Source organism: Ammodytes marinus (assembly GCF_949987685.1).
Source record: "Ammodytes marinus genome assembly, chromosome: 2".
Taxonomy (NCBI): domain Eukaryota; kingdom Metazoa; phylum Chordata; class Actinopteri; order Uranoscopiformes; family Ammodytidae; genus Ammodytes; species Ammodytes marinus.
This window is the reverse complement of record NC_137231.1, coordinates 4,708,537-4,730,269: the sequence shown is the minus strand read 5'-3', so window position 1 is coordinate 4,730,269 and position 21,733 is coordinate 4,708,537. Positions and strand designations below refer to the sequence as shown.

Below are 21,733 nucleotides of genomic sequence, written 5' to 3'. Positions count from 1 at the left end.
ACATAGGATGTTGTTTAATCCTTTTTTTAATTTTTTAATTTTAATTTTTTAGCTTTGCTGGTTTCGCACCACAAGACCTAAAACAAACACTGTCACTACTGATTTATATAGAAGCTAATGTAATGGGGTAGATAATGGTAAAGTGTCAACAAATATATATATTATTGATAGCCTTATGAAAGTTGCATTGACTGAATCATTAATTTTTATTTATTTATTTACAAACAGACATCAATGAGATCATTTACTAGTCCTGATATTAATGGTTAAGGAATATTGAATAATAAAATAATAAGTCAGTAACCTTCTGTCACAACACATCTCACACCTTAACGGTGAATAACTGCTTGCAACAGCCACATTGTAGTCAGTGTTATTGCACAATTCAACAACCTTCACAACCATTACAATATCGCACTGAAAGGGTGTTATTCAACTTGCAATTCTCAGTACGGGTGAATGGCTGCCTAGGCCTTATGAAACAGTAAATCAGTACATCCCAAGTGACTCTAACTGCAACATTGCATTACATCTCAAATTCAGTAAATAAACTGGGTTTTGGCTTTCTGTACATGTGTTTAAGAATGTGTCAGAATAATTTTTATGTAATGCTCCTTAACCGTTAAAATTAGGACTGCTAACTTCCCTCATTTCTATCTGTTTGTTTGTTTATTAGTCAACAACTATACTCAAAGTTTCTGTAAGTTAACACATTTTAAGTACAAATAACTGTGACCTGAAAGCAACACACGCTTGCTACGCACCAGGCATGGTCTTGTTCAATCTTTAGCGCTTCCTTTGTACTGTCCTCACTGTGTTCTGTCTGCTCATGCCCTATAAGGAGTCAACTTCCTCCCTAATCTGACCTGCACTGTTGTTCAAAATGAGAGAGTAGAAAGTGCCTGGAAACAATCATCAGTCCTGCTGTCGGCAGATGAACTGTCCTACAACGTCACAACATATCTAAGAAAACCTTCATATCACTAGTATAGATACAACACACGTTTTCTTTCTGCCATATATGGCTATTTGTTCTTTTTTCTTCTCTAAATTACAGGTTATTCTTATGTGGGATGAGCTCCAACAGTTAACTATTTTTTTACTTTGTCCCCTTGTGTTTGCCGCAGGTAAAATAAAATACTCTGAACGGGTGTATGACGCCTGTATGGAGGCCTTTGACTGCCTGCCCCTCGCCGCCCTGCTCAACCAACAGTTCCTATGTGTACACGGCGGACTTTCACCAGAAATCAACTGCCTAGACGACATAAGGAAAGTGAGTGATCAACCCATGAATTTGTGGTAAAATAAAAAAATGTAGTTGCATAATTCTGTCCCAAAACCGATAATGTACAAATTCCACAATGCTTGATTTTATTTATTTTAAATGTTTTTAATTTATTGTTTCTAAAATGAAATGCACTTTAAGTGATATTGAAATGACTGCAGTCCATTTCCCTTTTTTCCCCCAGCAGTGTCCTGCATGTAAGAAGTCACTCTAAACCATACTCTCTGTTGTGTTTGTCTATGTGTGTTTGTGCTCAACAGTTGGACAGGTTTAAAGAGCCTCCAGCATTCGGGCCAATGTGTGACCTGATTTGGGCCGACCCCGGTGAGGACTACGGCAGTGAAAAGACCACCGAACACTTCAACCATAACTCTGTCAGAGGATGCTCCTACTTTTTCAGGTATTATATTATATAGAAGCATCCCTTCTGCTCCAGGTTCACTTAAGTGTAGCAAGAAGGTCCGGTTTACAAAACAATGACTAATAGCACCATCTCCAAACGGATATAAACACAACAACTTTATTATGAAGTCATCAAATTGTGTAAACCAGTCTCAAACAAATTCAAACATAATGACAAATGATAACAAAAAAGGAGATTAGCTGCATCTGTCAGAGGATGTAGCTTCTTTCTTTGTAGGTCAAACGGCTTATTGAGGCACTTTTCGAACAGCCCTCTCAAAGCAGGTTAACAGATGACAACAGCTTGTCCAAAACACATTAAATGTTACTTTTACAAAATATATTTTACAGTTGCAAACATCTAGATCAGAATATGTTCAATGAAAAAGAGTTCAGAATGTATGGCACACAGCCCAATAGCATATACTTAACCCTAACCCTTTAGTGAAAGACCTCACGAGTTCCCCTTTGGGTCAGGTTTAGATGGACCTTATCATATTTCCTGGAGTTACTTGCAACAGCTGTGTGTAAGCCTTGAGACTTTGATTTAGGGCCTGGTGCTAGGGCCGGGCGGTTATATTGTAATACCATATCCCGGGGTCATTAAAAATAACGACAGTGTTCCTTTATTTACTGTCATGAATACATCTGCTGTGTAATGTGTTGTGCATGTTTGTAGTAAATGCCTTCAGAGTGTGTGTCTGTGTCCAGCAGCAGCAGCAGCAGCAGCACCAATGCTTGTGTTTGAAGAAGCTATAAAAGTGATGTCAGAACCCCTTTAAATGATGGAGGCCTAACTAGTCAAATAAAGAGCCAAAGCTATTTAGACGAAGCGCTCATACTAGCTACGTGTCACGGGACAGCCTCTTCTCAGAAGAGATCCTTAGAAAGAAAATATCTCTTAACGCAAACCAGTTGGTCCCCAAAATAATACAACTGCTGCCTCATTGTGTATTTCGTCTTCAATACAAGAATGCAGCTTAAAATACTTTACAAATAAATGACATGCAGTGATTTTGTTAGGAACAGAAGTTGTATTGAGTTACATTGTGATGTGTTTAAGTGCTGTTCAGTAGAAATTAGTATTTGGCGAATTTCATCGTGATTAGTTCAATGTAATCTTGCAAAATGTAGTGTTGGCCAGAAACTAAAACATATAGGCTCCAGTTAAAAGTTGAAAAGTTCCAAGACTATTTGGAATGGAGGTTGGACATTACAGACAGACTTAACAATGGATTTAGGAATAGCTGGTTCAGTTCAATCCTGCTCTGGTCTGAAATCGACTGAGTGGTAAATGTCAAAATGATGTTTCTCTCATAAATGTGTATTGCCCACTCATTGTTCTTGAGTATTCCTAATGGATTAAGGGGTCATTTAAAGTGGGGGAAGTAGTTAAAACCCGAGGCCCTCCCTCGTCCAGCTCAGTTGGCTGGCTCTCTTGCCTTCTTCCGTCTGCTGTGGTTGCAGTGCCCACTGCCCAGCGTCTGAAGAGGCCACAGCACAGCCTGTAAAACCCACAGCCCTGGCTCTGGAGCTCAACAGGCCAGAAGGCCAAACCATGCTGAAAATGAATAATAAAGGACTTTCATAGGCATACAGCAGTGGGTGAAGCTTTAAGTGGGCTCATACTGTTCTTTTAATGGTTTGAGTTTGTAATAAGCTTTGACCTCCACTCAGTGGTTTAACAGCTCTCTCTCTCTCTCTTTCTCTTTCTCTTTCTCTCTCTCTCTCTCTCTCTCTCTCTCTCTCTCTCTGCAGTTACTCAGCAGTCTGTGACTTTTTGGTAAATAATAACCTGCTGTCAGTAATAAGAGCCCACGAAGCACAGGATGCTGGGTAAGTAGGGCTCCAGTTTTTTTTGATTAGTTTACTGTGTGTTCCTATATGAATCAAATGTGATTAATTTTGTTTGTTGTACCCTGACAGGTATCGGATGTACAGAAAGAGCCAGACCACAGGCTTCCCCTCATTAATCACAATATTTTCAGCTCCGAATTATCTAGACGTCTACAACAACAAAGGTATCTCTCTCTCATTGTAGTTGTGTTTTTCTTGTCTTTACCAAGCTTCAGTCCTTGATTCTCTCCTGAACTCTCTCCCTCTGTCCACCCCCTAGCCGCTGTTTTAAAATACGAGAACAATGTGATGAACATCCGACAGTTCAACTGCTCCCCCCACCCGTACTGGTTGCCCAACTTTATGGATGTTTTCACATGGTCTTTGCCTTTTGTTGGAGAGAAAGGTATGTTTTGTTGGAGATGTGGATGGAAAGACCCCAAAAAAAGACTTGTTTTATTGTGTTGGTCTTGAAACCCAAACTCTTGTCTGCCAAACACCTTTTTTTTTTAAAGCCGAGAGCTCCAGCAAATCATTAGTTATTTGTTACAGCATGTTTTTTGCCTTTGTCATTTGGGGGTAATTTCCAGCTAGAGGGGTCCTCCATGTTCTAGGTCGTATAGCCGCCTGTGGAGCTTTGGCAAATAAGACTTTTCTATCCAGGAAGGACATTCAAACATAGTGTATATAACACAAATTCATCCGTTAAGACCAGTGTTTTTCAACTGGTGAGTCACGACCTAAAAGTAGGTTGTGGGCCATTTTAAGTTGGTGGTGGATTTATGTGGGCAAAAATAATAATAATAATAATAATAAAATAAAATAAAATAAAATAAAACATTGAAACCTTGCAGTGGGTGGTAGCCCCGTGTAAACTCACTAGTGTATATATATATATATATATATATATATATATATATATATATATATATATATATATATATATATATATATATATATATATATATATATATATATATTATTATTATTATTATTTTTTTTTTTTTTTCATGTTTAAACTTTTTTTTTGCCAAAATATATTTGGACGTTTAAAACTTTTCAGAAATTTGGGTCGCGACTTCATGTCTGAGGCTAAAAGTGGGTCTCGACGCTAGATCACTGATAATCAGATTCCACCTATTCACAAACATTGGAATTTATTTAGTTATTAAGTGATTTTTTTAGTTTTTCAGGTTAAAAACCCACATGCGTCATACATGGGAAGTAGTGTTTAGCTCTAAAGTGTCTCCTCTCCCCCACAGTGACAGAGATGCTGGTGAATGTACTGAACATTTGCTCCGACGACGAGCTCATGTCAGAGGGAGACGACCAATATGAAGGTAAGGTTGAAAGAAGCAGTTTAATGGTATCATTCAGACAGTTGCATGAATCCATCTTGTATTATTAATGCCTGTGTTTTAGTCTGTATTCTTGGTAAAACATGCAGCAGCCGTGGGCACCTAAATCTGAACACAGGTTTTGAGAAAAAGTGGAGATTGAGAAAAAAAATGTTTTCCCTCATACCTTGGGAGTCTTTAGTCACACCAGGGACCCATATTAATGTTGATAAAGTATATCAGTGATTCTTGAGAAGTGGGACAAAACAGGGTGCAATGTTGAAAAAATACAAACCCTATGTTTCGGCAAATTAAATTACATGTATGTATTCAACATATAGGGGAGAACGGGGTAATGTGAGACACTTTTTTCATTTACTCCCCTCTAAGGGAACAAAAATTATTTATCAGTCAAATTTACACATTTCCCATTAATTCAGGATGTTTCCTAGAAAAGGGTGTGGTAAGAAAAGTCAAGCAAACGGTGATATAGTGTATAGCATCAGGTTTATTTTCAATCAAGAATAGCAAGAATTCTCCGCGGAGAGGTCACCGGTTCCAACACACGTAAGTATGTTACAAGAAGTGACAATGTTCACTCAAAATCATGGACTATTTAAGGACATGGTAGGAGGCGGGTAGACAGGTAAGGCTGGGTGGGGGGAAGGAGGGGAAGGCAGGTTGGGAGGCAGACAGGTTTTGAGATATACATTCATATTATAATCGTGGGTGGGGCAGGCTGCCCCAGAACAGCAGGAGGCTGTCTGCAGGATCATTGTCACCTTTCAAATGTATAGTCAGGCTGGCTCCACTCGGGAGATTGAGGGGGATGGTTGAAACTACATTTCAGTTAGTCAGTTTACACTAAAACAGTCAATGTATGTTTTATACAGGCCTGTAGCAAATGTTTCCTATTTCATTAATAAGCATTCTAACATTTGAGTCCAGACATACATCATATGCAAAATCCGCCACCACACTTCTCTCTTTTTATCATATTATGATAACATAAAAGATAGCAAACCACAGTAAGGCAAAATATACACTAGGGGAGAAAAAAAAATTAAACCCCAAAACAGTCAAAAGGTAAGGCAAAAGGAATAACAGGGAATGATAAAAACCTCGTAAGGAAAAAATATAAACCCAGGACAGGCCAATAATCAAAGGAGAAGGCCAAAATATCAAGAAGCGAGTTTAATGTGAAAAAACCTCAAATCGAATTCCAAAGAGGAAAAACATTAAACCAAAGAAACAAAAAAAACAAAACAAAAGTTTAAGGCCAAAGAAACAATGAAAAGCTGAAACCAAAAACGATAAGGCAAAATAGTCCTAGAATGCCTGTAAAGTTCAAAGAGCCCCAAGGGTAGCAGAAAGGCAGACATTTTCCATCAGGTCTGAAAGCATGGAGGGCGCACACTGTGCACCCTCGACGGCGATGAGGGTCCTGTAGACAGACAATAGGAAAGCGGTGTTTCACATCGGGGGGGGGGGGGGGGGGGACGCAGGCCAGACACATCAAGACTAAAGCCCAAAGCGCGGTAGGGCGTCGTCTGGCTCTCCATGGAGCGAGGTGGTTTGGCCGTCCTCTTCTTCGTCGTGGCTGGTGCTGGTCCAGCTGATGTCATCTGGTCCAAGCTGGTGGGCTGTAGTCCTGTAGGTGCCTCTCGATCCGTTCGCTGTGACTGGCATGGATCCAGGTGGTCCGTTTCTGCAACCTTCACGGCCGTCATGGAGGAGAGGAGGAGTTGAAAGGGTCCTGTCCCTCGCTTGCTTGTCAGAACCTCCGTCTGGGAGCCATGACCACAAACCGATCCCCGGGTGGTGGCTGGTCGTGGTAGTGCATCCTTTCACCAGTCTGTGGAGAGCAGAAAGAGAAGACAGGGGAGTGACCGTGACAGGGACAGTTGACAGCAGGCGTGCTTAGAAAAGTTGTTTGTGGGAAACTCAAGTTTCTTTTGTTTAATGGCAGTCATAGCCGCAATGGCAGCCAAAAGAAACAGTTTGTAAAGGTATCACAAATGCGCCCTGCAACTACTTAGGGTAGGAAAAATAGCATCAAAAGGGTTGTCACTAATATGTGTGTGATGGATGCAGAAATCACCGTGAAGTCAACTTGGCCTTGCTCTGAGGCCGGATGCCGTGAAGCAGAGTCAACCCCTAAAGCTCCAGGTTTGGATGGGACAGTGTAGGCTTTTCCAGAACAGGACAGGACAGGGGGAAACACTGCTGCATACACTGTGACGCATAGAGGAGAGAAGGATATTGTTCAAATATAATCAAAGAGACAGCGACATGAGGTATCAACATGGCAAATTGAGAAAAGCCCACTAAATCAGCTTAAAAGGGAAAGAAGATAACACTTATAGCAGAAAGTCAAAGCCATAAATAACAACAATGTTGACTTGTCAAATAAACAAAGTGATCTTACCTTTTGGATGCAGTCATCAAGCAAAACGTAACCATACTAAACTTACCGATTGGACCTGCAAGGCCAACAATGTAAACTGTGGTGAAACATCAACAAGTTTGCAGCAAAATGTTGATAATGTGCAGCAAATAAAACAAAACAAATTGCAAAGTTAGTTGTGTTAAAATGAGTTGTGTTAGGTTTTAGGAAAACCACAGAATGCGAGAAACAGTACAAAGAAACATAAAAGAAAACAGGTATGGGAATAGCATGAGATGAGCATATTTCCAGGGAAATAATCAGCACCTACAAGAGTCGGGAAGCAAAGATGAAGTTAGTAGCAAAACAAGAAACAAGTTTAAGTAAAACTTAAACGATCGCTGCACGCAATAAATCAACTGAAATGCACACCCAAGTGCACAGAGTTAATCCAAACAAAATCAAAAGTCAAGCATAAAGAAAATGCTGGAACAAGTTTAAGCAAAGCTTAAACGATCGCTGCGCGCAACAGAAAAACTGAAATACACACCCAAGTGTACAGAGTTAATCCAAACAACAACAAAAACACAAACATACAAAAAATCAAGCATTCAAAAATGCCGGCAGCAAGGTGACCAATTTGGCTAATGGTCAGACAGACGCCAGAGATTCCACACAAAACACAGAGAGAGAAAAACAAGCCAACTGACTGCTTTTTGGCAAAACCAGAGATCAGAACTTTGTGCTCTGACACATAAAACACCTCAAACTCAACCAAACTATAACAACAACAACAACAACAACAACAACAACCCTCTCACTGTCTTACATGTGCTGTGAAGCAATATGCAGGCAAAACACACAACACAAATCACAAAATCCTGCAACAAAGAAACCTAAAATCTCTCTCTTTTTTTTTTTTTTTTTTTTCAAGAACACAGAACACTCCACTGGCAACAAAAACAACCAAAGAAGAGGGCCAACTCTGTCCTTATGCTTTTCCCACAAGAAAGGAAAAGTTTCAAAGGAGTTAAAACCTGCTGGAGAAAAAGAAAAATTAGTACAATTGAAAGCACTGTAGTAAAAACTATGAAGGAATTGTCTATACAGTAAGTGGGCTATCAGTGGGCAAGGGCAATCTCTATCGCTTGCTCTGGGACAGAACCACAGAGCACTATACAACATCTCTCCTACTCTGTGTTGCAAAGATAAAACAGCCCACAGTCAAACAGGCTAAACCAACCTAAATGTAGAGCCTAACAAATTGCCAAGTTGCATGAACACGAGGGTTCAAAGGAGAAAGAATGGAATAGCAAAACTGCAGGAGGAAAAGTTAGTGCAAGCAGCCAAAAACGTTTCATTTATAACGGAAAATAAATGTCTGAAAGGTGAAAACTGTTTAGCATTGCATGTTTTAAAGGCATTGATGGCCGATCAAAACGGTGAGTGGGCTATCAGCAAAAGTGATTGTCACAGCGACAGTGGTGCAAGGCTATAGTGAAACAAGGGGGAGATACTTACATAAATGTAAAAACATGGGTTTCTGTGCTATTGAGAAGTAAAATGGGCATGTTGGCTGGGCCTACAAAAGGGGGATCTAAAAGAAATGAGCAATCAAGAAAACAATACAGCTTCTTTAAGAGTGGCTGTGCATGTTTATCTGTGGTTTAAAGAGATGTAAATGAGGGAGTTTGGCTTGAACCAGGACAAGTATTTTCTAAAAACAGATGGGCTAGTCCTCTTTCTAAAAGGAGGCATGTAGTAAACAAGATTAATGCTAGAAACAAGGCAAAAGTGACAAGTACATGGAGACAGGCTAGTCCAGCCATGACTGCAAAAATGAGAGTAGCCCTTTTTTGCTACAGAGGATTCATGTAAACACAGGAGGTGTAGACAAAGGCATTTGTTAACAGAGTCAACTTAGGTGGCAGTGTCCCTGTCGTGCTGAAGGGAGACTGAAAAACAGACAGAACAAATTATTTTAGAGATGGGAAGTTATGCTTAAAATCAGACAAGTTTCATTGGGGGAAAACAGGCAGAGGGAAAACACAGTCAATTCCAGCAATTTACACATGGTGAACACAAGACAAAAGGCCATGGTCAGGACGGAGGATTAGACAAAAGGAAGATGCAAATGATGAGATGGTTGAACTAAGCAAAACACAGGGAGGATACCACACCTTGGAAGTGGGCCATAGCAGACGAATAATAACAAGAGAAATACTCTAAGCAGAAGGTAAAAATGGGCACCTTGGTTGTCCCAAAAGTGTTTAAAAGTAAATTGGTAAAATAGCGAACCTGAAAGCCTACATTCGACTGAGGCATATCCATAAGCTAGGCTAGATAGAAGAGCAGACATTCACAACAGTGACCTAGGGAATCGTCGCTTACCAACTGGAAGAGTGTTTGACGCTGCTCCTCTGCTGGAGAGAGCAGCGGAAATGAACATGGAGCCAAAAGAGCCCACAGGAAAAGCCTCTGAAAGAAATCACACACTAGCAAAATCAAGTGAAAACACGTCAACCAGCCCCGAAGGCCGGCTCCTGTTTTTGCGTGTGGCTAGGTCAGCCACAGAAAATGACTTTGCACAATGTTCCCTTCAACAGGACAACTCCAAACTCAAAAAGGAATTTAAAACAGATAGGCAGCTAGCTTTAGACAAAGTTAATGGCAAGGCCATCTGAACAGGGAATTAAATGGTAGCTAAAAGACATATGATGCCTCAATATCCTAAGGTTACAGGCCTGAATGCTAAAAGCAAATGGGTACGACATGATAGGCTATATATTGTGTACAAAAACTGAAATGGGAGTTTGCAGTTGCCTGAGACCATGCTTTAGTGGTGTTGAGTTTAGCCATGGTGGATTTAGGAGGAAGAAGGAAACGCGGTGAAAACGCAATGCGTCCAGACTGGACAGACACGCAGCCAGTGCCCAAAAATCATGCAATAAACCGTTGAATGGACCAAAACGGCCACTAAGCCTCCGGCGGCCCCGTGGCCACTAGCATAGGGCTGCGGGCATAACCTCCGCTATCCCCCGGAGCAAACCGGGGCACCTGGCATCGTTTAATGCGTCCTGGAAAATCAAACACTGGGAGAGACAGTTAATCTTAAATAAAACACAACGCAAGTTAACACTTACCTTTTCCTCGTGTGGCACCGTGTCTAGTTAACTCAAAGCAAAACAGAATGAAAGAACAACAAGACAATACAAAAAAACAAAGACAAACAATAAAACACTTATGAAATTTCAAAATTCTTGCTATTTGATCGAAAACAAGCCCCACCAACACAAATATCTTGGTCTGTAAAAGGGTTAACAATTCTAGTTTAATCTCCCAGAAGGACCTGTTTAATAATTCAGGCTTTCCAAGAAAACTAAAATCTCTCTCTCTCTCTCTCTCTTTTTTTTTTTTTTTTTTTGTAAAACACAGAACTCTCCACTGTCAACAAAACAACCAAAATAGAGGGCCAACTCTGCCCTTATGCTATGTTCACAAGAAGGGAAAAGTTTTAAAGGAGTTAAAACCTGCCGGAGAAAAGAAAATTAGTACAAATGAAAGCACTGTCCAGCTGCTTGTCCCGGTCCGTCAACCGAACAAGTAACATTACCAATTACTAAACTACCTAAAACCTTCCTCTCAACCTGCTCAGTTCAACTTGAACAAATAAGACTAATTCGTCAATTCCAGTCCCGTGCTTGGCGGAAGGCCATTCAGATGCATTAACAGTCACACAGCACCCGGGCCGAAGCTAACTCGTGGCTGTTCACTTTGGCGTTCTAGCTTTATTACATTAATGGTTAATTAAAGTTCATGCTCACTTCCAAGTAAATTTAAACGGGAGAGTTTCGCTCCGACTGTAGTGTAAAAATTCCTACAGAGATGTCCTTAGAAGTAATCCTTTAACCCAATTGTTGTTGCTTTAAAACAAAACATATTCTCACATACCGATTCGGAGGAGATGACAGAGTTTCCCCACGGGACGGCCAACAGAGGTCCCCTCTGTCCCGAAATGGAAGGGCTTGCTGTTGTCCGGTCCCGTGGACCCTCTGCCGGTGTTCTCCTTCCTGGAATTAACTCGCCAATTACTGTGGTAAGAAAAGTCAAGCAAACGGTGATATAGTGTATAGCATCAGGTTTATTTTCAATCAAGAATAGCAAGAATTCTCCGCGGAGAGGTCACCGGTTCCAACACACGTAAGTATGTTACAAGAAGTGACAATGTTCACTCAAAATCATGGACTATTTAAGGACATGGTAGGAGGCGGGTAGACAGGTAAGGCTGGGTGGGGGGAAGGAGGGGAAGGCAGGTTGGGAGGCAGACAGGTTTTGAGATATACATTCATATTATAATCGTGGGTGGGGCAGGCTGCCCCAGAACAGCAGGAGGCTGTCTGCAGGATCATTGTCACCTTTCAAATGTATAGTCAGGCTGGCTCCACTCGGGAGATTGAGGGGGATGGTTGAAACTACATTTCAGTTAGTCAGTTTACACTAAAACAGTCAATGTATGTTTTATACAGGCCTGTAGCAAATGTTTCCTATTTCATTAATAAGCATTCTAACATTTGAGTCCAGACATACATCATATGCAAAATCCGCCACCACAAGGGCATTGGCAGAATGTATTCATGACAAAGGGCAGTGAAAATATGATTGTTTTAAAAAAAAGTTGTCAGAGACAGACCAGAGAAATCAAGGGGGTAAACTGATCCACTTACTTTTTCCACTCTGAAACTACCATAACAACACATGTTGTAACAGTTAGAATCCTGACAGCTAGATTGAAAACCAAATATTCCAAAACTAATGTTGGACTAGTAATAGAATCATGGGGTTTGGTCAATTAAGAAAAACTGTTTCTAAACACTTGAAAGTAACTCTGATCAAATACCCCATATAATTCATATTCAATAATTATCATTCAAATGAAAGATAGAACCAGTTAGATTAAAACACAGTCTGGGGGTCAGAACACAGGACCCTTAGAGCCAGCTAGTGTCTGGGGGTCAGAGCAAAGAACAATCAGAACCAGCTAGAACAGCCTGGGACTCAGAACACAGGACTAGACCCAGCTGTCATTTTCCATCTTTTGAGTCTTTGATTGATATTTTTCTGCATTTGTTTTATTGGGTTCATTCATTGAATAAAGACATATTACTTACAGTCTATTGATGATTAAGGTTACTCTCCTGTCCCCCACATACATACGTGCCAAACCATGCCCTTGCTGACACCCCTTCAACCATCAACCCCCACCTCCAGCCCACATTGTCTTTTGTCTTATTCAAACTAGTCTCCTTGCTACCTCAAATATAACGGATTAATTAAAAGAGGGCACAGACATTGTCTCACTTTACCCCACAGCATTTGCCTCACTTTACCCCACTGCCACAATTTGAGAAAAACCTCTCTCAGCAAATCAGGCTAATCTTCAGCCTGATTTGCTGAGAGAGGCAGCTGTCACGTCCTTCAACGTGACAGCTGCCCCTTACTTCGCCTGATTTTATTACATTTTACATAATGAAATGTCTGACGGTGTTGACTTACAGTAAAGTGGTCCCACCACTTAGAATCCTTATAAAACATGAATGTGTTGTAGAAAAACTGTTTTTATTGATATGAGAGATTATTTAGTGTTGCTTTTGATGAAAAAAGCTCTTTTTAATAATTAAAATACATCTTTAATAGGTTTAATTGCATATGAAAGATTGAAACCTTCTCTGAGGTTACACTGTTTTTGACGTTGTGAGAAGATAACAAGTGTCATATATTTGACATTATAATGATAAAATAAAATTTAAGGGGATAATTGTGCTCCAGACATTCTATTCTTAATCCCTAATAACATCTACAATTTTAAATATTTTATATAGTTTTAAACATAACAGCAGTTACGTATGGAAGACGGCCTTTTGTCCCGGTTCTCAAGAATCACTGATATATTAGTGTAATATAATAGTGAAATAAATAAAATAAGGTGGTGTCTATACTGTGTCTCAGCCTTCCATTCTGCTCTTGTTCCAGGTGGAACCTCGGCGATGCGTAAGGAGGTCATCCGGAACAAGATTCGCGCTGTGGGGAAAATGGCCCGAGTCTTCTCCGTCCTCAGGTCCGAAGCCTTTTCCTTAACGCTCTTCCTTTTTGATGTAGTCCCTTCCCTTTCTCATGTTAACACTGTGACAGGGGGAAAGGTTTCTGTGCATGTATATATGTAACACAATGAGTGGGGAGGTCAAGATGAACCAAATGAAATGGCAGGTCACCGGGGAGCTAGGAAGTGTTGTTTGATAACACAATGTGGCCCCGCAAGGATTTAATGAGCTGGCACCAGATGAGTCACAATGCACCTAGACTGTATAATGATATTAGACATTATTCCAGATTAATGCTGTAGCTAGCTGCTGTTGGTTACTAACACTGCTGCAGGTGGCTGTATGTGGAACAGCATGCCGTTCATAACCATGGGTCAGTGACTACAATTTTCCCAAACAGTGAAAATACAAAAAAACTGAAAATCCACATATCTCTTGGCCAGATGTGCTTTCAATTCATTCATACCAGGTTTCACTTTGACCTTATTTTTTTTTGGTGTACAATAAAGATGAACGTTTTTCTGTGCAGGATGAATGTAATGCCATGTGTACATATTTTGAAAAACATCTTGAAAGCTGTGCCGAAGTCTAGTGTCAGTTTTTCCCAGTTTAGGAGAGGAAAAAGATGACTAACACATGACAGCTGTTTGTTAACGAAGGCCTTGTCTCAGCACTTTGTAATCGATCTTTAGAAATATGGCTTTAGCTGCTATAATTGACTGAGGTTGTCACTGACCCACTTACAGAACACAGGGACACATGTCAGTAGTTTGTGCTGGAGGCATTTAGAGCGCACTGTCTATCACTCTGTCCAGACAGTGAGTGGGCAGGTTAAATGTCCAGTGCTGATGTAACTTCTGACCTCTAGGTTACAGAATAGCCTTGTAGCCAACAGGTGTACACACTGCCTCCTCGCTCGCTGAAATGTAATGTGTGTGTGTGTGTGTGTGTGTGTGTGTGTGTGTGTGTGTGTGTGTGTGTGTGTGTGTGTGTGTGTGTGTGTGTGTGTGTGTGTGTGTGTGTGTGTGTGTGTGTGTGTGTGTGTGTGTGTGTGTGTGTGTGTGTGTGTGTGTGTGTGTGTGTGTGTGTGCTTGCGTGTGTGTGCGCTTGCGTGTCTTCTGTTTGTGGACTAGGGAGGAAAGCGAGAATGTGTTAACACTCAAAGGCCTGACCCCGACTGGAACTCTTCCTGTGGGAGTGTTGTCAGGGGGAAAGGACACCCTACAGACGGGTAAGTGTGTTTTTATATTCTCAGTAACACTGTGCTTTTTGCCTTTGCCAGCTGCCATTTAGCACCACATATGCCCTTTAAGAGCATGTTCTGTGAGCAAAGCTTTTATTGTTTTCTTCATGGCAGGAGGTGATAAATGATCTTATGCTGTATACTATATGTAGCGGGAGTCTGCATTAAGATTGGAACTGTCTTTATAGGCCTCCTTGACTCAATAATTCTTTCCAATGTTCAATGGTAAACAGGGGCAGTTCCAAGTCCAAAAAGATTGCAGTTTATCCACTGGCAGTATTATAATAGTAGCTGATGCAAAACAGCTTCTGTCTGTGTGGACCTATCAGCACTGATGTCAAATTCAACTACCTGCCATCAGTTGTGTAAACTGAACCTACTTTGTACAGGACACAATGTTGATCTTTACACCCACACAAGTACAGTACGGAGTACTCCTTTCTCTCTGGGTTGCAAAGAGGCATTCTGGGAGATGTGGCTTAAGTTGATGAGTCAGCTCTAGTAGTCCGGACATACCATGAAAGTGATTTGAACACTTAACACAATAATTGAATACAGAGCTGTTACACTCAGTTTTGCCTGTATTTGTGTTAACGGGTGAAACAGCTCTATGGCGATATCATTAGCCTTTTGCTTTTATCCTGTTTTATTTACTGACCAAATAAAATAAAAGAATACTGCTCGACTTAAAGCGTATTCGTCAACGTCTGATGATTCAAATCACTGACTTTTAGAGGGAAGCCTCAGTTGTCTCCATTGGTAACAGTGGAGCTAATGCTGTCTTTTGCTGATGTCCATTTAAGTCCAATTTGAAAGGGCTCTAGATCAGTGACAGCATGCCCACCACAGAAAGCACTGTCTAGACTCCTGATTGGTCGGGGAAGTCAGCCTGTCACCTGTGTGTGTGGACTGACCCTCTGATGTAAAGGTCCTGGCCGGCCAGAGGACACACTGGGAGTCACGCTTTGCCTGGCTGGAAGCTCACAGAGGTTTCAGAACGATCGAAGGCGACGCCACATGTCGGTGACCTTTCAGAGAATGCCATTGTCCATGTCTGCTCCCCCGACCCAGCCACAGCAGCTCTCAGATCTGATGGCTCCGTTTTAACAAAGGGGAGGCCAAGTCGATGTGTACTTTTTTAAATGTATTCTTAGTCTGTGAATGAACCCCTTTCTCGGGACGTAAAAGATTTGACACAAGCTTGCTGGCGATCCCCAAGAGTCACCTGTAACAGAACACCTTCTAGTGCAATGCAATGCGAAGAGGAAAAAAACTGCTGTGGCCACAAGTCAGCAACTGCCTCTGCTGTCTACAGCTCTCATTTATCTTGAGTGTGTAAGCATTTAGTCAGAAGAAGTATATGTCATGCACTGGGAGGATTGTCTTCATTTAGAGAGTGAATTAGATTATGCTGATGATGATGATGATGATGATGATGATGATGATGATGATGATGATGAAGAACAGATCCAAAATGCCAAACATCATTTTTAAAGCCATAGATACATAAATCATGATCGCTATTAGTATTTCTGATTCCTACTCACTAATGACTATCTTTTTCTTTCTTATTTTTGGACTGATGCCTCATGTACATGTGTGTGACTAAATGAGTGTGTGCCTTAGACTCTTAGGCCCTGATTTACTAAAGGTTTGCATGTGTAACAATGTGTGAAAACTTGAATTTCTCCCGCAAAAAAACTTGAAAGATGATCTACTAACCGTGCGCACTGAGGATTGCATGCAAAATATCATGCGTTGAGATTTACATTTGCCTTCATCAATATGCAATATCAAGCGTTTCTCTGAGTGCGCAAAATATTGCTAGGAATAAATGCAAATAGGTTAATTCAGCAAACGCATTGTGATTTCCAAAGCCTAATAATTGCGGTCGTTGTGATACGTCCATATTTAATATGTTTGACGGGCTGGGTGCTATCGGCACAGTGTTGTGCACAGACGGCTGCAGTTATTGTGGTGAGGAGTAGACATGAAAGAAGACAGAGAGAATGGTTGTTAACATGTTTGGATAAACAGAAGCAAAAATAATCCAGACATATTGCCAATGCAGCAATGCCATTGTGTAGCTTGCGGTCACTCTGCTCTCCATCCAAACACCCCAGTAATGCAGAAGTACTGCCTCTACCGCGTTTGCATATGTTGTAATTTTCCCAGTTTCTCTCAGTTGATCACCCGTAAAACGCCCACCAACCAACGGTGCAGTCTATTAGAATGAACATGCAATGTAGCTCTCTTTATTTGGGATGTTAGTAAACCAGGCCCTTAGCACTCAGCCAAATCCCCCTTCCGCGCTGCACACCTAAGTCCTCATGACCCTTTAACAACAACAACACCACCATCTTAAAGCTCTTGCAGGCCTCCTCTCTCTAACCTCAGCCACTAACTAACACATTTGTTATGATGATGTTTTTCCAGCTGCTGTGTGTGTATTTTGCCTCCTTAATGACTATGTGTGTGTGTTGGCCAATGCTCTGCCCATCTGTTTATACAGTTAGATATTACTGATGTATTTTGCTGTTTCTGCCTGTCTTTGATGACTCACCTTTTTTCCATTTAACATAGCTACGGTTGAGGCAGCTAAAGCACAAGGTACGCATGGCTGTGTGGCTCAAGCCTCATGTCTCTGTTTTATGTGTGTTGTTCAACCTATAAGATTTCTACCGTTGTCACTTGGTCTTATGTTATTTTAGAGTCCCCCATTGTTTTAACATCTCTGTTCATTGTATTCATGAATGGAACTGTCTTGCAGGTTGCTCTTGCATTATCAGTGTCTGTTGGACCTCACTGGTGCCATCAGTGTAAAAATAGTTTGCGAGCACTTTTTACAAAACAAAAAACAATTTGTAGGTGTAACAATTTGATGAAATGGATTTAAAAGCATCCATGAAACCTGATCTAAAATAGTAAAAATCAATATATGATATTAAAGTTGGGTGTCTAACCAACTCCCCAAATGACATAGTGAGAGGGATTTACAGGGGTCATTTTAAAACACTATTGTTTCCCCCAGCCTTAGTTGAAGCAGGTACCAGTTTTGTGTACCAGGTTCAGGGACCTTGCTTATCCCATGTTGACAGGAGCTTTCCCGGCTGAGTTCACTGAGCTTTTTCTTGCCAAGTGTGGCTCCCCACACAGAGAAAAGCCTGCCTAAGACCTGGCCCGGATAAGACCAGGGAGATCCCTGCCTGCCCGGGTATATTTTCAGAAGCTAATCCTGTTACACCATTTGGCTGTTGCTATACTGTCTGTATGCCCCCTCCTGTTTAATAGTCAACATACCTCAATCATGAGAATAAGAATCACTTATTTCTGTCAAATATATCCAATTTACAAGATAACAGAACAAACCAACAGACCTCATAGAAAAAGAGCAAGGAGCCAGTGGGTTCTTTACACAGCATATTTAAAACAGTGGTTCCCAACATTTTGTGTGTGATGTTTTCCCTTTCACCCCTATGTTTAGCTCCTTTAAGCCCAACATTTGTTACATTTATTTAAAAGCGGATATTGTAACAATATATTTTTCATCCAATTGAATTGTTCGCAACTTTACCTTTATCTTCAACTGTTACCATTTATTTTTGAGAAGCCTTCTGATGTATTGTCAAGTACTTTTACCCAGTTATTTCAACTGTTATTATTATTTTATTTTTTCACTGTTTAACAATTACTTTTGATCAAATCATAATTTCCACAAGTTGAGCTCCAAACATTCTTTCCATGTACAGGTTGGTTGGGAATCACTGACTTATGTCACATATATCTGGTTGTGCAAGAGTAACCTTGAGAGGACCTAGTTTCTATAGCCTCGTTCTCTGAGTCGTACCGTTCGATACGGTACGGTACGGCAAGGTACCCACTTGTTTGCGTTTCCACTGTTAAAAGTTGAAAAGGGTACAAAAATAAGCGTACCCTGGCGTACCTATTTTTGTCCCCCTTTTGTTAGGGTACCAAGCCGTTACAAAGGGGTGGAGATAGACCCTGCAGGCCATTGATTGGTTGACAGAATCATTATTTCCGTGTGAGAAATAAACTTCTGTGTGTGTCACTTTGTCGAGAGTGAAGAATCTTGTGTTTTTTGGAAAAATGTCGGCTGGCAGCTTTGTTTATTGTTCGGTTATCTTAATTTCATTTATTTACCCCACCTTCAAAGTAAGGTAACTGTCTGCAGTGGAAACCGCAAGCCAGATCTAGGGTTACCGTTCTGTACCAAACCGAACTGTACTGCTCAGTGGAAACAAGGCATTTGGCTATAGATAAATCCTTCACCTCAGAGTGTTTAACTTTGATAGCTTAAAAGATTGAAGAGTGTGTCTTAACAGTCCCCTTACAAGTTTTGCTTTCCGTTTTGCTCACGTTTTCTGTCTGGTCTCCTTCGCTGTTACCGTAAGTCATCTAAAAGTGTGAGGTGTTTCACTGTCGTAGCTTGTGCCAATGGTGTTTGAACACTAGGAGTCGTTGTTTAGCCGTGCATGTGTGTTGTATTACCGGTCAGCCGTACTCTACTGTGCTAGGCTGATAGAACTGTGTTTTGTGCTCATCAAATGAAATTCCACCAAGGAATCGAGTTTGATTGAGACTGATGTAGAGAGAATACAGTAGTTTACCATAAAGATTTGGAGTGAAAAATATGTTCTCAGTTTGTGATCCTGTTCTCTCTGGTGTGTCGCCCTTCAGCCATTCAAGGCTTCTCTCCCAGGAAGATCCGTAACTTTGAGGAGGCGCACGCCCTGGACCGGATCAACGAGAGGATGCCGCCACGCAAAGACGGCATGGCGCCAGACGGTACCACAAACAAGAACGGAACTGACGGATAGGCATAACCAACGCAAACTCTCCCATTCTCACAAAACCCTTACCCAATGACTCATAGCCCCCAGTCTCTCTCTCTCTCTGAAAGGAGACAAACAAATGATGTGTCATCTGGGGCAAAAAATCCAATCTTATTTATTCAAGATGAAATGTATTAGATATATTGTGTAATAGCAAATGAATTAATGAATGAAGACATTTTACAGTTCAAATGTGTATACTGTACACTGAAGTCCTAAGGTATACATGTCAAAGTTATTTATATATATATATATATATATATATATATATATATATATATATATATATATATATATATATATATATATATATATATATATATATATATATATATATATATATATATATATATATATATATATATATATATATATATATATATATAAAAAGAAGAGGATTTTATTAATTTGAGTTGATACAGATAGATAAAGCCCTTTAATATCTGGGAGTTTTAGAGTCACTTTAAGTTTATTTTTTATTTTTTATTTTTAATGTTCTTCATGTGTTTGGTAAGGGAAGTAAAGTTAAGTACAAATACTGTAGCCTCGACAGCCTCATTTGGATCTTGCGAGGTCCTTGTGGAGACATTTTAGGCACTTGAGGTTGTAAATAAAGTGCAGTGTTTTCTTGTGTCAATTGAAGATAAATAATGTGTATTAAGAGGGGGGATTAAGGAAAGTCAATGATATCAGAACAATTATTATAAATTAATATTTTATACTTAAAGCAGAAATGTCACAAAGACGTCTTATATAGTCTTATATATAAATTTCTCGCAGAACTTGGATGAATCCCCAAAGATGCCGAAAAGGATTTTTTTTTCAGTATTTTGTTCAGCTCCCGCAGTAACAACAATTTCTTCCTGTATTATTAATGTTATTGGTGAATCAAAAGGATTCTAGTGAAGGATTAATGCTTTTGCGTGCAATGATAGTTGCTGTTGCTGGCTGTTACTGTGCTGGTTATGGCTTGTTTTCACTTGGTGGCAACTAGGATGTCCTCGCGCCGCTAAACCAAAAAAAAAAGAAAAATGGATATACAGTTCATCATGTCTTATTCTGTCACCACATATCCACCTGTCCATTCTCCCGTGCTCCTTCTCAAGCACCGAAGTCAACCTGAGCGCTCGTGGTGTCTTTATGGCCAGTCTATGAAGACAACAGACGACACAAAAGGACACGTTTTTCCTCTTCTGTTGTCATTTTTAGACAAAAGGGGGACATTATCTGCTGAGGAGGCAGAGGACATTGCCCTCCTTCAAACAGACTGATGTTCATTATTGCTGAGGGAATTTAAAGTGTATTTACCAGAATTTTTGCCAGTTTGATTTGATGTTTTATTGTCAAACACTTAATACGTGGTGTGCTTTTTGGGGGCTTTCCTTTGTTCCTACAGCTGTATTAGTGTCTCCATCATCTGTTGATTATACAGATTGCTTATATATATATATATATATTTTTTTTTTTTTCAATTTGTGCTAACCATGGGTATCCAATGAGGGGAAATAATTGAGTGAAATGACAGCACTTTCATGCTGCTGTACCCACATACAATGGACTGAGTCATTCCCCTCAGCAGGGATGATACTATAAAAGGTACACTGCCAACACGCTGACGGCTGGCTATCAAGTCCCCCAACAACAGTACTGTAATCATCTCAACCATGGCTGACTGGTGATCGTTAACACCTTCTGGTGCGTTCTCTTCACCTCCGCTTCTCGTCATGAGCACGCCCAACCCTTTAAAGACTAACCTACTTGGTACTAGGACAATACTGTATACCAACATAACCGGTGCTTTCGACACACCTGACTGTAATTCTGTTGTCTTTCTTTTTTGCCACTCAAGAAATAAGCTTTAAGATTTGCTATCCTCTTGTGAATATACCCTCTTTCTTTTTTTTATGAGGCATAAGCGCTTATGTGCCATGACACCTTGGCCACACATGTCAAGATCTGTATGTGTGTGTGCACGTGTGGATGGTGACATGATTCAAGCATTTTAAATGTCAGTAATATTATTCTTGAATATCCTTAAGAATTTCCAAAATAGTGTTGTTACGTTCAGTAGACTTTTTTTTTGGGGGGGGGGAAGGCTTCCTAAATATTAAGTATTTCGGTTTACATTCATAACTGTGGTGTTCAAAATTAGTTTTTAAAGATAAGGCTTTATCGCTTGAGCCATTACAGTATGCTGACCTCCTGTCAGGTCTGATGCATATCTCGCAGAATGTAAAAAAAATATTGTTCATCGAGAATCTTATAATAGCTGTAAAAAGGGGTTTAAAAACCC

General features: G+C 40.3%; 1 protein-coding gene across 2 annotated transcripts in view; it reads left to right on the top strand.

Annotated features, from left to right (window-relative positions):
- ppp3cca (protein phosphatase 3, catalytic subunit, gamma isozyme, a) overlaps positions 1-19,654 on the top strand; it is a 46,493-nt gene extending 26,839 nt beyond the window's left edge. The window contains exons 5-14 of one of the 2 annotated variants that reach the window (XM_080044554.1): positions 1,128-1,273; positions 1,546-1,685; positions 3,446-3,523; positions 3,614-3,708; positions 3,804-3,929; positions 4,786-4,863; positions 13,277-13,361; positions 14,478-14,575; positions 17,171-17,197; positions 19,286-19,654. In XM_080044554.1, coding sequence (XP_079900680.1) covers positions 1,128-1,273; positions 1,546-1,685; positions 3,446-3,523; positions 3,614-3,708; positions 3,804-3,929; positions 4,786-4,863; positions 13,277-13,361; positions 14,478-14,575; positions 17,171-17,197; positions 19,286-19,425 — 1,013 coding nt within the window. In that variant the 3' untranslated portion in view covers positions 19,426-19,654. The remainder of the gene's footprint in view (positions 1-1,127; positions 1,274-1,545; positions 1,686-3,445; positions 3,524-3,613; positions 3,709-3,803; positions 3,930-4,785; positions 4,864-13,276; positions 13,362-14,477; positions 14,576-17,170; positions 17,198-19,285) is intronic. The other variant, XM_080044555.1, reaches the window with a different exon arrangement.
- Positions 19,655-21,733: the final 2,079 nt, after the last annotated feature.